At 29.0% G+C, this 16,238-nt stretch overlaps 1 protein-coding gene across 1 annotated transcript; it reads right to left on the reverse strand.

Moving 5' to 3' along the window:
• Nucleotides 1-263: 263 nt before the first annotated feature.
• Nucleotides 264-8,297, reverse strand: LOC132949944 (dnaJ homolog subfamily C member 22). Its single transcript, XM_061021072.1, has 5 exons — nucleotides 7,578-8,297; nucleotides 3,125-3,272; nucleotides 2,217-2,454; nucleotides 1,766-2,033; nucleotides 264-1,045 (listed from the first exon to the last, which is right to left on the reverse strand). Exons 1-5 carry the CDS (start codon nucleotides 7,914-7,916, stop codon nucleotides 833-835), a joined length of 1,206 nt encoding a protein of 401 aa, XP_060877055.1. The 5' UTR covers nucleotides 7,917-8,297; the 3' UTR covers nucleotides 264-832.
• Between the last annotated feature and the right edge of the window lie 7,941 nt (nucleotides 8,298-16,238).

The raw sequence follows: 16,238 nt of genomic DNA on the forward strand, positions 1-16,238 counted from the left end.
AACTACTATAGCATTACAATATTGATAATGGCACCGCATTGTAAAGTTAATTGATAATTACTATGATCTATATTTTAACAACATATACAAACTATTTCCCAACTCCTAGAATTAAATTACCTGTATGAAGTAGGTAATGAATATAAATATATCTATCATTTTTACAGAACAAAATATTTGATTCTACAAAAACAGGTAGAAATATTATTCTGTAAGTACAGTCATGGCTTGAAGCCAATTGGCATAAATCAATTACACTAAGCTACATGGTAAATTAAAATTATTTAATTTTAAACAAATCATAAAGTTTGGAATTATAAGTTAAATACATATTAAAAACAAACTAAACATTATTATTATTATATAGGAACTTCGAGATACTGAAAACTCGAAAACATTACATTTATGGTTCTAAAAAAATATATAAAATATATAAACTTAGTGTTGAATTTGGTTTACCTATACAATTTATAAATTCATACTTAATGAGTGTTATTAATAGAATGTTATTCTAGTGTCTTATCGGACAATATTATAGTATAATAAATTATTGAATGATAATGAACATTTATAAAATTAAAATACGTACTATAAATCTGACAAAGGCTTAATAAAATATATTGTTAAGTTAACATAAAAAAATTACACTATTGTATTTTTTATTTTAAAATTATCCATCACATAAGAATTTAATGCCTTGACCAATAGCATTTATAAAAAAATACTATTCTTAAATGATGTCGAAGTTAACATCAATTTGGTTTTATCACAGTAAATGTATAAATAATTATGATTTTATGATAGGTATATAACAAAATAATAATGTTGCGACTTAAAGCTCTTCATTAAATTGTTTATTTCTTCTTCGCCTTTTAGCTCTACTATTTGATAGCAGTTCACATGCTTGCTGTACTTCGAAGAATCGATTTTGCACATCTTTCCTAGTTACGTCATCTTTAGCTTTATCTGGATGGTATTTAACTGCTAATGTTCGACATTGATTTTTTATTTCATTTTGAGTAGCTCCTGATCTTAATTCCAGCACCTTAAACATAAAATAATAGGTATGGTTGATTATAACTTGTATGTAAATATATGGACATCATTTTAACTCCAAATATAATGTTCATCAATAGTACACAGATTTTTATGCACTAAAAAGTATCATAATATGCAGTAAATATAATGAAAATATGCAAACATTTGTATTGGTTGAAAGTAAATTTAGCAACTTAATTGAAGGGTACTTAATGCAAAACAAAAACTTTTCTACTTAAATTGCTCTGCAAGATTACGAACCAGAAAGTTAACTTCCTATCAAAAATTATAAAATTGATATAAGTTAACAAAAAAAATAAGTTTTTAGTCAACAAGTGGTATTATTAAAATTGTCTATTTGACAATGTATTATAATATTGTAATTTTATTAGATTTTGAAAACAGTAACAATTTAATTTCACTTCAATATTTAATAAGTATCAAAATATGCATTAATATGCAAAGTTATGACTTGTAATGATAACTGACAAAAATCCAAAAATATAAAAAGAAAACAATTAATATACCTACAATTGCAAAAATCTGCACACAATTCATAAATAATAATGTTGTCTAAGTGTATAGAAATTCTAAATATTTTTAAAAATTCATTCAATGTTAGTTTACACAAATTTAGCTTTAATCTATTTTATCATATTTTACATAACAAATACATACATGTTTAATTTATTATTTAATTTAGTTTTATTAAATTGTGTAATTTTACCTTAAAAGCATTTTGTTCACCCGAAGGATCAGATAATGAAACTATTTGTCGCCAAGTCTCCATCCACCCATGTTCTTGGGCAAATTGCCATACATCAATAAATGATTGTTTTACGTCTAACCACCAGGGTGAACTGAAAAAATGACCTAGTGCCTCGTGGAATGGTACTTCGTCTCCATCTTCATCAGTCACTTTGGCGTTGAAATACAAATAACTACTCCATAAAGCCATGTATAATAAACAGCACATACTGATCACAGCGATTCGCCTGCAAATTTAATTAGATAAATCAGTAAATATTGAACAGATAGGGCATCAACAAAAGTTTTCAAAACAAATGAGTTATTTTGAAAAAATATTAAAAATTTGAGTATGATTCATACATTTTTTCAATTCCTTTTTTATCATAACTTCTTACAATATTAAAGTTTTATTTTTCATAATAGCTTACTTTAAGGTGCTTGGGGTCTTTTGGTTTTTTGGTCTCCAACGTTTTTCCAAATGATCAAATGACCATGCTGCAGATAATATCATTATGGCAAATGATGTAGATTCATCAATATCATAGCCCCATTTATCAAAAATAAATGATTTCAACGGATTACCAACCATGGGTATTAAGTACGCGCATATTAAAGGCCATTTAATAGATCCTGTTTCATGACCAATATTTCCCACGGCCCATACACCTAAAAATTAATCAACAACAATATATAAGTACTTGGTAAATATTAAATTAATTTTACATAATAATTTAAGAACTCATAAGTGGAATGTTATAGAAAATTCTACTTAATTTTTAAGTGTATAATAAATCTACATTTACAAGTCATAACATGGCAGTATGGCACGACAAATGACTGTAACGAAATTATACGAGTTTAATCATATTTTTTGTTTTTATAGTAATTAATGGAGCCAAAGCCAACACTATCTACGTTATTGAATTTCTTACTAATTATTAATTAATAATCACATATTTTGTCTAATTATACATCAACAATACATAGATATATAGCAAAGATTTTTTTCAATTTTTTTTAATTCACAAATGAATAATCAGAAGACATAAATATTATTAAAATAAATTTTAGAAAGCAATACGACAAAATGTATAACGTGAGCACTACAATAATAATAATTTACTAACTTGGCGGTATGGTCACAGACTATATTTCATAAAGTTATATAGTATGGTTTTAAATGTACATATTATATATGTATTCTTAATTAAATTTTATAATACTGATGCCTGACATACATAAAATGAAATATAATGCTATAGAAAATATTATTTTAGTGTGGTCTCCATAGCGGCATAGCGCAAAATACTTAGAATATAAATGACGAATTACTTACCTAAAGCAGCAGCTAGAGGAGTAAATATTTGTAACCATTGCCAACTAAGACCTGCAACATTGTCTTCGGGTATTGCTAGAGATACAACAGTACTGAAAAGATACGCCACTACTACCATTCCAGTGAATCGAACCGTAGAAAACGGTGGCTGAAATATAGTAAAACACGTCAGACGTTATAGTTTAAAGTTTAAATAATAAATATTATACTATTTTATAGATTGTAAGATTAGTTAAGACATGCTTTTAAGTTAATTTTTAGTTCATTCTTAATAATTATCATACACATTATTTTCATTTTCTATTGAATAAAATATATTTTACTTAAATTATAACATTTATACAATTATACATATTTTATACTTTTATATTGAAATATTTTTATTTTTTCTAACTTTGAAAATAATTTGTAGGTACACTATATAGGTATAGAAGTATATTAATATTATAATAAAATGCCTAATCACAGATATATACAACTACATAATACATAAAATATGTTTATATATTTGGGTGCTGTCATTGTTATACATTGGTTAATTAGTTCTAATTTCTGTAGGTTGTAGGTGTTGTCTCATTGCTGTGATGATCGATCATTATTTTACCGTTCAAAATCCATCAAATCAATCATTTGACCCAAAATACAAATTAAAACGACATCGTTACTGTAATACTGTATGTTTGAGAAATATATATTTTCAAAAACATTATCCAACGGTTTTTCTAAAGCCGTGAAGCCGTCGGTGAATAATATTTCTGTTTCGGGGAATAAGACAAAATAATATGAATGGTGAAAAAATACACGGAAAATCATGATAATAATAATTTTGATTGTTCGAAAAGAAAAATGGAATGAAAAAAAAAAAAAATTGGTACCTCACCTCCGTTGATAAGCCCCATTATGTCAAGGGCCACTTGCGCGACCCTCCCTTTACATACTGTATATCTGGGACCAGTCGAAATCGCCCACAGCCGGCCCTACGGATCGCGGACACGTCGAGACGTGCGCCGTTCACATCCGTCATGTGTTCGGGCCAGCGGGGCGGAATCGAACGGCCGTTAAGCCGGTTGCACTCTCTGCCGGAGAGGTCCGGGGACTTTCCTCAGGTCGATGTGTGGACAATCGGTAACCGCTCGGTTACCGCGCCAAGAGTGTAGACCCGATGGTAAGGTAACGGAGGTGAGGTGAAGAGTATGCGTCTGAACGTTCTTTATATACTATGCAGTTGCGAACGGTCCTTCACAAGGGAGAGCGTTTCGGGGTCAAAAACCGCCATCTAGCGGTCGGGTTGAACGTCACTAGTTTATTGAACGTGCGCGGGACGTCGCTAACGTATTCGTATACCTACGCTTTAATAATATTATTATTATTATTATTATTATTATTATTATAGTAAGTGATACTATATCCTCGTGATACCGTTGATCTTGTTAATATTATGCAAAATAAGCAGTAAATGCCAGTAATATTACCGAAACTGGTTGAACGAAAAAACCGTTACAATACTGTAGAGTTTTAATCACTGAACTATATACCAGGGTATTATAGAGTTGTGGTTTTAATATACGTGTAACCATTGAACCATGTACATTTTGTTGAACAAAATTAATTTTATGTTCGATAAGGGTGTGTGTTCCACAATCGCCGTAGTGTCATGTGTATTCCGAAATAATATTATAATTTTTAACATTTTACAAATAAAAATAATTAATATTGTAATTTATATTATTAAGAATTAGGATTATCAGCGAACGGTCTAACCGGAATGTAACAACACGTCAACACGGACAAAGCTCAAAAGTACCTAACTTTCAATCGTTGAAGATTATAATAAATTCAACTTCGCGGTCGCATATGGCATAGTGTGGGTAGATACTACGATTACATTTTTGCAACCTCACTTCGGTAAGCCAATCAGAAAAAAATAATATTTTAGTAGTACACGACACGACGAGTTGTGAACCCTCTTTAATAGTAAGTAATGTAATATACCATTTCTAAGAAATACAGGTGATTAACCTTCATATTGTGTTTGTGTAGTATTCTCAAGGTTAAATTCCTAACATGTCCAAGTGCCGAACTCGCCTCACAGAAGGGGCCGCGGGCCGGTTAACAAATATCATTTTTCGAACATGATTTTTGATGCGGGTAGCGAAAAGAATGTTATATAATTTATATTTAATATTTATGTACTATAGTGGTTGGTGAGCTATACATACAGATTTGTACTCAAGACTCAAGTCTTTTATCCAACAAAACCTAATTAATGGTTTTTTAAGTATTGTTGTGACTTGTTACCCTCGATCTAGCCATTTTCTGTTGTTTTGAAAGCAGTAAAAAAAGGCTCATACAGCAGGGTAAGTTTATTATATTTCAGAATGCTCGTATAACTATGACACATATTACTATGGTAGACATATAATATAAATAAGTAATACATTCTATTTTTACAAAACCCAAATGAAAAACCTATAACTATAATATGTTAAAAGTATTAATCATTTTGAACACTTATGTGTTGACATCATGTCATCGAATGATTAATATAGGTAAATATTTTAGTCAACAGTTAATTTATTATAAATTTTTTATATTACAGCCCTTCATATTATTTTTCTTTAAGATTCTAATTATTATTTCATTATTTTTATTCACCAGCATATGTAAATAAGCATCATAAACGCGCGTTACACAAATGTACAATCGTTGGTAAGTCGTAGATATTCATGTATTATATAATTTACAATTTATTGTATAAGATAAGAAACTGTAATAAAATATTATTGTTGAACCACAGGTAAACAAAGATTAAACCATACAACATAATATAGATGGAAATATCCGATAATGAACAATAAATTAAATAGGTAATAAAAGTATAGTAAATTTAGAATTTTTTTAAACCATAGTCTATATTTGTTTTTTTCGTTTAGATAAATATATTAAATAATGAATATTATAAGATTTATAAATGATGGATAGTTATTGCGGCATTTGTAGAGAATTACTGGACCAATAAGAATGATAAACTTAACCACGTCACACAAAACAACCACGTATACCTAAGTAAATAATATGTAGGAATATTATACATAAGTATAATATGCATTAGGCATAAACAATCAACAGGTATATATATATACGACTGCGACCATATGTGTATAGTGTTATATCTTATACCATATTATAATTTAATTTCATGGACTGTTCATTAATTTTATTGATTTTGATCATTCTGGCCCGATAAATGTATAATAATATATGACTAGATATACGTTATATGCCTACCTACGCATTATACGATATTACAATATAGTACATGATGGTTGACCTATATATATTTTTAAAAAAACATCGCGTTGTGTCCTGTGAGCCGCTTTACATCACTGTAATTATTATGTCCGAAGTCTTAAAATAGATATAGTCTCGAAAAATAATAACGATAGAAATAGGTAGGTAATCGAGGTAACCGAGTTTCAATAACGAATGAGATAAAAAATATTATTATTAAGTCATCGGCCGTTGATGAATCGCTTCGGCATGTATATAATATAATTGTTATGTGGATGGAAAACGGATGGCGTTCCATTTCTTTTCGTCTGACACTTTTTCAAACCGACCGAGACGTTTCCGGCTGCGTCCGCGTCACATCGTAAACGCAATGTATAAGTAGTTATTTATAAGTATGCCAACGTACGTTAGGAAAGCTAACATAGGTACAAGCCTACCCACCGCATATATTATTTTCATCGACAACGGATTTAACAATATCGTCGTCGTCGTCGTGTGCTCGTGCGTCGATATTCATTAATTTAATACACGTCGTAAATTAGGTTATATACCTGTGTTGAAAACATTCATGTTGTGGGTGGGTTGAAGTTATACGCTTTTAGGACAGGTAAAAAAAAAATCCATACTGTGTAATCACGCACGTGAAAAAAAAAGGCTAACATGTTATGTATGCCTTCTGTGAATACCTACGGATCACTGGAAAAACGTAAACATGATGAGAAATAAGATACGTGTATATTATACCATTGATTATAGATACTAGTGTATAATATAATATTATATTATAATCAATGGTATTACGTATAAGTAATGGTAAGTATTAATACCTAGATTACCTACTCATACTAGGCACTATTTTTAAGTGTCACACATCCAGACCGCCATAATTATAATGTAATATATCATTATAATACCAAATAGTAAATACGTGGATATTACACCGCCTAGTGGATGTAAAAACGACAAAATACAATATTCCACCTGTTGTAAAATAATTTTTTATATTCTTATAAATGTATAAACAACACTGTATTTCTGGTGCACGCAAACCGATGAGAATCTGTTTACATGCCGTGTAAATGTATAAAGGTCTAATTATACACGTCACATTAAGGTTATCGGGACCTTCCACCCCAGATGAATCTATAATACCAGCGCTCACCTTTTCGTACACGCGGACCATGTAGTCGACTTTTTTCATGTACTTCTCGTCCTTGTTGGCGTCGGCCACGTACTCGCCGATGTAGAACAGGTCCCTGAGCCAACCGAATCCGAAGTACCCACCGAACGTGCACCACCAGAGTACGCCCTGCAGGTCTCTGCCCAAGTAGAAATGGTGCAGGCCGCACACGCCGCCTACCAGCCACAGCAGATACGTAAGCGTTTTGCTCTTGTTGCGGTTACTGCTGTTATTGCTCTTGTTGTTGTTGTTGTTGCGGCTCCGATTGTTGCTGTTCTCTCCGAAGACACCTTTGCCCATAATTCCCGGTAACCCAAACATTCGTGCGTATACGTGTAAATGCGCAGAGGTAGGTATTTATAATAACAATATAATATAAATAATGATTAAATATGTAATAATAAGCGAGTGTTGTAGCTATACAACAAGTCGCTGCAATACGAGTACGAGTGAAATTTCTGTGTCGGGCACGATACGTTAACGCGTTGCCGATCCGTAATCGTTACTGTCGCGTATATAATAGTAATAATAATAATAATAATAACACAATAACGCGATCGCCAGGCCCCCCCGAACACGTATGCGCGGCTCTTGGCGTCTGGTGGTGCCGAACAAGTGGCACGGGTAACGGGATTTCCGGATGTAGGCCACGCAGTTCAACAGTTGGTCGCGGTCCCCGTGAACGAACCGCGTTCACGACGATGACGTCACGTACAGCGCAGGCGCTCGCGAGACGTTCAACGCCGAACTGGTTGTCGTGGGCCGTATAGGATATTAAACCTATCGTCGTCTTTTGGTCATTTCGTGTTCGTACTTACGAATAATTACGATCTGCGGTGACCACAATAAATGTATAGAATGTCTTAATAACAGTATGGTATGATAATATACAAATACGAATAGTGATCAAAGAATATTATTATTTTCGTTTAATAATTAAATGAAAATTATAGGTAATTTCTACAAAAACTTGATAAACCATAGATATATTATACAACAACAACAACTTGTTGTATATTATATCTACGCGATAAACACGATGTATTAAAACAATATCGGTATAGATCGCCGTTTTCAAACTATTATTGGAACTTGGGAGTGCTGGCTTGATTGTTCTAATAAGTTTTTATAGTAGGTACCTACCACGATAAATATATTTATGCATCAATTAGTATAAAAATTAGGTATCTATATATAGGACAATTTAAAAATTCGTATGGGTTCATAATGGGCATATCCTATGTAAGTATTCCTATATAGTAACTATAGTAAGTTATAATAGTAATAACTAATAAGTATAATATATATATAAGATTATAAGAATACCGATTTTTATAACATTGCCTAAAAAAAACAGTAAACTGTTGAACATTAATATTAATAGGTATATGCTACTTATACCAGGTGCGTATAGCTAGACGTGTTTTGGGTGTTAAAACACCCCTTCCCCTTCGGTCGTATGATTCAAAAATATATTAGATGTGAGAACAGGTTCCCAAGATGTATTTATATATTAAATTAAAACACCCCCCTCCCCCCTTTAACAAATTCTGTCTGGTTACACCGACTGGTATATATGCCGTTGCATATTATTTTATGTTATTTTAATAGTGTCATTGCATATTATATTACGCTATATCACGTATACCTACATTATAGGTATCTACTGTAATTAGGTTGTTGGTACCTAAATAGTAAATACCTAATATCTATTATAATATAGTTGTAAATTGTAAATAATTAATAACATGTTTTCTTTTCTAAATATAATATATAGTTAATAGCATGAACTACTACATGTAGTAGTTCGTGGTTAATAGTTATCAGTTTATTACTATTATCAGGCTAACATATTATAATATTAAGAGGACGCTACCCATGCATTTATTGTCTCCGTCTTACACACGCACGACATGACTAATTTTCGTTCACTAGTTTCAATAGTGTGTTGTTAGATTTAATATTAGAGTGAATTATCTATTATCATACTTTTAGGGAAGAACATTATCTGTGATTAAGCATTGGCGATTTTTCAATATTTTCATTTTCAAGTAAGATATGTGTATGTGAAATATCAAAAATTAAAAATGCTCATATCTCGTTTGAATATTTAAATATCGAATAAAAGTCAACGCTTAAGCACAAAAAATGTTATTATAATATTATCTAAAAATGTTATAATAGGTAAATTCATTGTAATATAAAAAATAACAGTCTTCTTGATACACCTATGTATATTATTTAAATTTTAAACATTAAAATAGCTTTAGGTATCGAAATAATGAGTAATTACCATGTTAAATTGTATATAGGTACAGCTAATGTCTTAACTCTTAAGTTCTGCAGACAGACCGAACTCTACTGGCGTTACCCACCTTAAATAATTTTTATTTTTATAATTATTATATTCATTATTTCATATTATAATGTTGTGATTATAGGTACCTCGTACTTATTTGATAAGTTAATAGTGATTTATAAATTTAAGATTCTGTACCAATTGTCCAAACTCATATAACAAATTATAATACTGGTAACTGGATCACCTACTGATGTATTTAGTAGAGTACGCTGTAGCCTTTTAGGTATAACTTCATAAAAAAAATATTTTAAAACAGGTATGATTGTATGAAATATTTTGCTTTAGATCCTAACAGCTATCAACCTAAAAATAACGGAGACAATAATATTATAATAAGACCTGTATTGGCGTGCCTGATACGCATCTCGATTTTCGCGCCCTGTGCCTCAATGATACTACACAAATATTTTTCATAAATATAGGTACCTAAATTATCAAATTACAATTTAGAATTTAGATAGTACATCAATAATTTTAAAGTAAATTTGAAAATAATTTAATAACTCACTAGCTATGTGCACTCTGTAACTACCTAGTTGAAAGTTTGAATACAGTATTTTAATTTATTATTAATATATTTGTTATACTTAATTTGAACTAGCACATAAGTATTCGACGATGTCTAGACGTCTAGTGTTTATAGCCTTTACAAAATATAAACGTTATTTTTATTGTACATTACAATTTCAACGTTGAAATAATTTTTTGTTAATTGTGCAATGGAGTTTTCGACTACTTACTCATAATTCATAATTTTTATCCAGTTAGTCATCCAACTTGCACATTAGTTGCGTAATAAACTCATGTATTATTTGCGTCGTCAAAAGGATTCTTTACAGTCTTAGACACATGAAAACTTTCAAAAATCAGATGACGCTGCAGACGACGCAATTATTTTAATTTTTAACACGAAGGTCGGCTTTATTATTATTATTATTATTATTATTAAATATTATTATTGTTGTTGTTATTATTATTATTATTATATTCTGTGTTATTATCATGCCAAATTGAGGTTCAATAAAGTATAAACGTGTTAATTTACCTACATTAAATACTTTACAGGGAATCGATTATTTCTAATTATTATTTCTCCATCTCTAATTAACGCAAATAGCATAGTTACTTTAGTGTTGTAGTGTTACGTATTATAACCGTAGCCCATAGGTTATAGGTAGGTATTTCAATCGTATATAATTTATTATTTACAATCCACATTATTATATAATTAATAGGTAGGTAATATCTAATGAGGAACAACGTATAGCAATATAGGCCTTAAACTGCTTAAGCCATAAAGGATATTTTAATAATTAATTTAATATTTTTAATTAATTAATATACTAGATAGGTATCGGCGGTATGTATCAGTATATATGAGTGTATTGAGTAGGTATATTGTATAAATATAACATATATTATGCATATACCAATATAATCTAATTGTGAACATAGACAACGTGTGTAATACATAATATAACTATTTAAATTTAATACTTAATAATATTTTTGTCTAAAATACAGTTACATTTTTTTACGCATAACTGTTTAAAAACAAATACTTCCATATAATGCAATGACTTAAGGTTAATAAAATATATTAAATTCGGATTTTTGACAGTGAAGAAATACTTATGTAAAAAATAATTATGTATATTATTATATATTTCACCAATCACAATACAGTAGGTATGTAGTATGTATACCTAATATACAATACAGTAATACATATATATGTTAATATATAGTTTACGACAAACGGAATTCTGTTCCATTCTACTTGGCATAGCCATATTAAACACATACCATTACCATTACCTATACCTGCAAGTAATAATCACTATATATAGCTAATAGCTATATAACAATAATAATAATAATAATAATAATAATAATAATATATTAATGTATAATAATAACCAATATGGTTATACCGATATGTACACAGTACTACAGTAGTACAGTACACTCGAGTACTTGTAAGTATTTTAGTATCATTATGTTTTTGTTCTGCAGATAATGCTTGGGACAAAGTAGGGTTATACAAACGTAAATTTATTTAGATTCACCTCCTAACATTCTAAGACTTAAATTAATTTCCAAAAAAATGTTATTCAATTAATAACTGATAATAATATTAATTATATTATTATACATATAATATTCAGTTTAAGTTTAAAAATAAAATTATCATTAATTACTTTATTATTAGTATTTATAAAGTGTCTTTAAAACTTAAAAAGTTCAATCCATTATAGCATCCTTACTCTGTCACACGTTCCGCTATATATAAATAATAAATATACCTACGATTGGCGTAGGGAAGTACCTATATAATAGTTTGAGCATTTAAGAGAATCCAGTTTTATATTTTAATAATTGTTATATTTAGTTGTAATTATTGAGCAAGATAATCCAGAATTTGATTATAATTTTAACTGAAAGCTGCAGTTTTTTGTAAAACATTTCAAATATAGGTAGGTACTAGAAAAAGATAAAATAAGTAAACATATACACTCAAATAGTCAACTATTAATTTATAATAATTTAATAATATACATTATCTAGTAATTTGTTTTAGATCTTATGCCAACTGGCAACTGCACCTGTCACCAAACTTAAAATTGTTAGGTTTGTACTTTGTACACACTACCCAGTACCCACTACCCAGTACCCAAATGGCCAAATCCTGAAAAGATCGAGATAATTCAATCATTTAAAATATTCAATAATTTTCAGCAAAAAATTAATTTTTTGTTTGGGGAGTGAAATTATATTTAAGTACCTGCATAAGGTAACCTAGTGACTTTGATGCGAACGTTTTTAAAAATAGGAATCAATATTAATTATTTCTATAATGTAGAATATCGTATATGATTTTGTTTTAGTATAATTGAATTTTTTTTGTTTATTAACGTTGATTGTATATTACAATATTGCTATACCAATATATTTTTACTTATTTTTTCAATATATAAATTAATTTACCTATACACCTATTCATACTTCATATTTCGTAGCTATTTGCCCAACCAGACTACATATTAATTTAGGTAGATTCGCACTAAGAGTCTACGCTCACTGCCCATTGAATGGTTGTGGTAGGTATTCTTGAAAAAATCAATTAGTCGTTGTTTTCGTAAAATTTTACAATGAATTTCTATGTAGTTATTACTTATTGGTTACTATAAAAATGTATTTATTCCTACTTACCTACTTATATTTGATATTTATTGAAAAATAGTTGAGATGTTCTTAAAAAGTACTTAAGGTGACATGTGTAGACTGTAGGTATGTTATTACGATTTAATATACATTCGCAAGTGGCAAGTGTATAAGTTCTTTATTAATTTTATAAGTACCTATAACTAAAATATAATGTTATACTTTTATAGGTATCTATCACAGCTTAGTTTATTATGTTACTTCCGTTTCCCACAAATCACAATAAAAGAAAACTCGTTTGTATATATGTTAATTTATAATGTTCAATTTACTAAATCGTACCTAATAATACATTTTTAAAAACGTTAGGTACCTATTAACCATTAACCAACTATACCTATTACCTATTACATAGGCGCAACTAACTAGGGTTAAAATTCTGGAGGTGCTACAGTCCACCCTAACAAAACTATTAATTTAAAATAACCCATAGGAAGCTAAATCAATAAGCGATATTTGTTTGGGGGGAGACTTAATCTTTTATATGTACCTACCTACGTATTATCATTGAATATAGTATTTATAATCAATGGTATTATTCAAGCTTGACAAACTTATCAACGAACATGAATACTTTTATTTAAATATGGTAATTTTGAACTTCCACAGGTAACTTTAAAGAAAATCTAAGAAAGTCTATGAAACTATTTAACTATTCAAACAATAATATAGGTATCTAATACTTATTACTTATTATGATTTACGATATAATAAAAAGATTTTGAATTATCCTATTAAAATATTAAAGGCTTAAAATTAAATATAATTATTTAATTCTCGCCAGTTCTGAATTTTAAAAATTAGAAATTATTTTATAGTTAAAAAAATATAAAACTATTATTTTTTTTAATCTAAGGATTGAAGATTTAAAACAAGGTTTCTCATAATATGTAGTTCATAGTTTCATACCCTGGGGCCTGTACCTCCACACGAATATACTTAGTAAGGTCCAGCATTATTTTTTTAAAGAAATAAATGAATAATATTAGGTACTGTAACCAAAAAAATTAAAACTTATATAAATACAGATTTTTTTGTTGTTGATACTTTAAGATCAAATTTGAACAAAATTACATATTTAAATGAAAAATTAATATTTATTAGTTATTTGCAGGTTGCAATATGAAAAATAATATTCGTGGGTACTTTATACTTTATACTTAAAGTATATTATTACATCTTAACCTATACATACAATGACATTTCCAAATGCAATTTTTTCCGTAAAAAATGAATTCAACCAACTGCATTACTGCATTAGTATCATTAAATACTAATAGACAATAGTAGGTACCTTTAATAAATTACTTAAATAGCAATAATATCATAAAATATACTTAGTAATTATAGGATAACTGACAGTCTCCACTGAGAAACGTTTTTCGTAAATAATATATTGATATTATATTATTATATCAACGAATTCAAATATACCCCATCCATTACATTTTACAGTGACCCACATCCACACGACACCTACAGACTACAGCACAGACTTGAGACTGTACACTGTACAGCACTACCGTCTACCATGGCTAAATAACCAAGTCTTGGCCCACGGATAATATACTAAACGGTCAAAGCATTGTACCACGAAGGGGGCGTGGTTTCTAATACCGTGACGTCATAATAGACCTCTGTTGTCTGTAATATACTGATATCAATATTATTCAGTATCATAATGTAATGTCTTATGTGTTTGTTAAGTTTGTTTTATGTTTTCAAGCAGACAAGTAGTTGCCAGTTTTCAGTTTTCAGTTTTCAAGCAAAGTAAGTTCCTAATTCGTAAATATTTAATTTTTAATTAATATATTATTGTGTGACATAAATGTGACGTGTCACAAACTATTATGGGCCGTATGGCGTATACATAGTCAATACTTAAGAATAAGTAGGTATCACATAAGCTATACTTATGACTCAGATGTTATCCATAAACGAGACTATGGCTAAAGAAAAGAAAAAAAAAAGTATTGCTTAAACTACCTTGCATTGGTTTTAGTTACTATTATACATTTTGTATTTTTTAATTATTAAAATTAATTTAAGGAATACTTATTCAAGCATCGAATATGTCACATAGGGTCAACTCAACTTGTTAGGAATATAGTATATCATAATAGTATTATTATTATGTCATTAAAAACTTTTATTAATTTATGATATAGATGCCAGGTACTAGGTGTGCTGTAGCTTTGTGTTCCAACAGTTTGCAAGTGACTAAGAAAAAGGACCTTAACATTTCATATCATACATTTCCTAAGGATAAAAAATTGTGTAATCTTTGGGTTAATGCTTGTCGACGAAAAGATACATGGAATCCAAAAACTAGTACAGTTTGTAGCATTCATTTTATAGATGATGATTTTGAAGTAGATCTCCGCAGTCAATTGATGAACATTAAAACTAAAAGAAAATTAAAACCTCAAGGTATGGATAATTTTTGATATTAACATTTTGTTTTAACATACAATTTTTTTTTTGTAATTTTACCTCAAATTTAATAATAACATATATGGTCTAAGCTAATAAATGTTGTGTTAATATGTTAGTGTTTATATGTGCATATCACCGCTAAATTTCTATGTTTCATATTAATTTGTATATAGCATATTCTATCGTTGATTGCTCTAAATTTCTTGACCCAAGGTAATAGTTTTTTGTTGATTAGGAATCCTACTCCATTTTCATGCTTGTTATTTGTAATACCTCCATACATTAAGCTCATATTTCCTGATGTAATACACTCTTCACCCAGCAATCTAGTTTCCTTATAATATTATAATATATTATAAGGTACACATCATTATTAATTATATTATATGTATATATTTTACAGCTATTCCTACACAATGTTTGAAAGAATGTTCTTCAGATATTTCCACACAAGTGACATCAAGACAACAACGTGCGAATAAACGCACAAACGAAAATATTGTAAAAAATTTAATCCTACCAACTCAAAAAATTGAAGATGAATCACCTGAAGATGTACATCCCGTTATTGAAGATAAGTATGAAAAATTATTCAATGAACATGAAAAATTAAAAACAAA

This window comes from Metopolophium dirhodum, chromosome 8, assembly GCF_019925205.1.
Source record: "Metopolophium dirhodum isolate CAU chromosome 8, ASM1992520v1, whole genome shotgun sequence".
Lineage (NCBI taxonomy): Eukaryota > Metazoa > Arthropoda > Insecta > Hemiptera > Aphididae > Metopolophium > Metopolophium dirhodum.

Coding starts and splice junctions, on each gene's coding strand:
- LOC132949944 (XM_061021072.1), bottom strand. CDS start 7,916: ATGTTTGGGTTACCGGGAATTATGGGCAAAGGTGTCTTCGGAGAGAAC. Junction 2,455..3,124: donor TCCTCTAGCTGCTGCTTTAG/GTAAGTAATTCG, acceptor ATTAATTTTTAG/GTGTATGGGCCGTGGGAAAT. Junction 1,046..1,765: donor GTGAACAAAATGCTTTTAAG/GTAAAATTACAC, acceptor TTTATGTTTAAG/GTGCTGGAATTAAGATCAGG.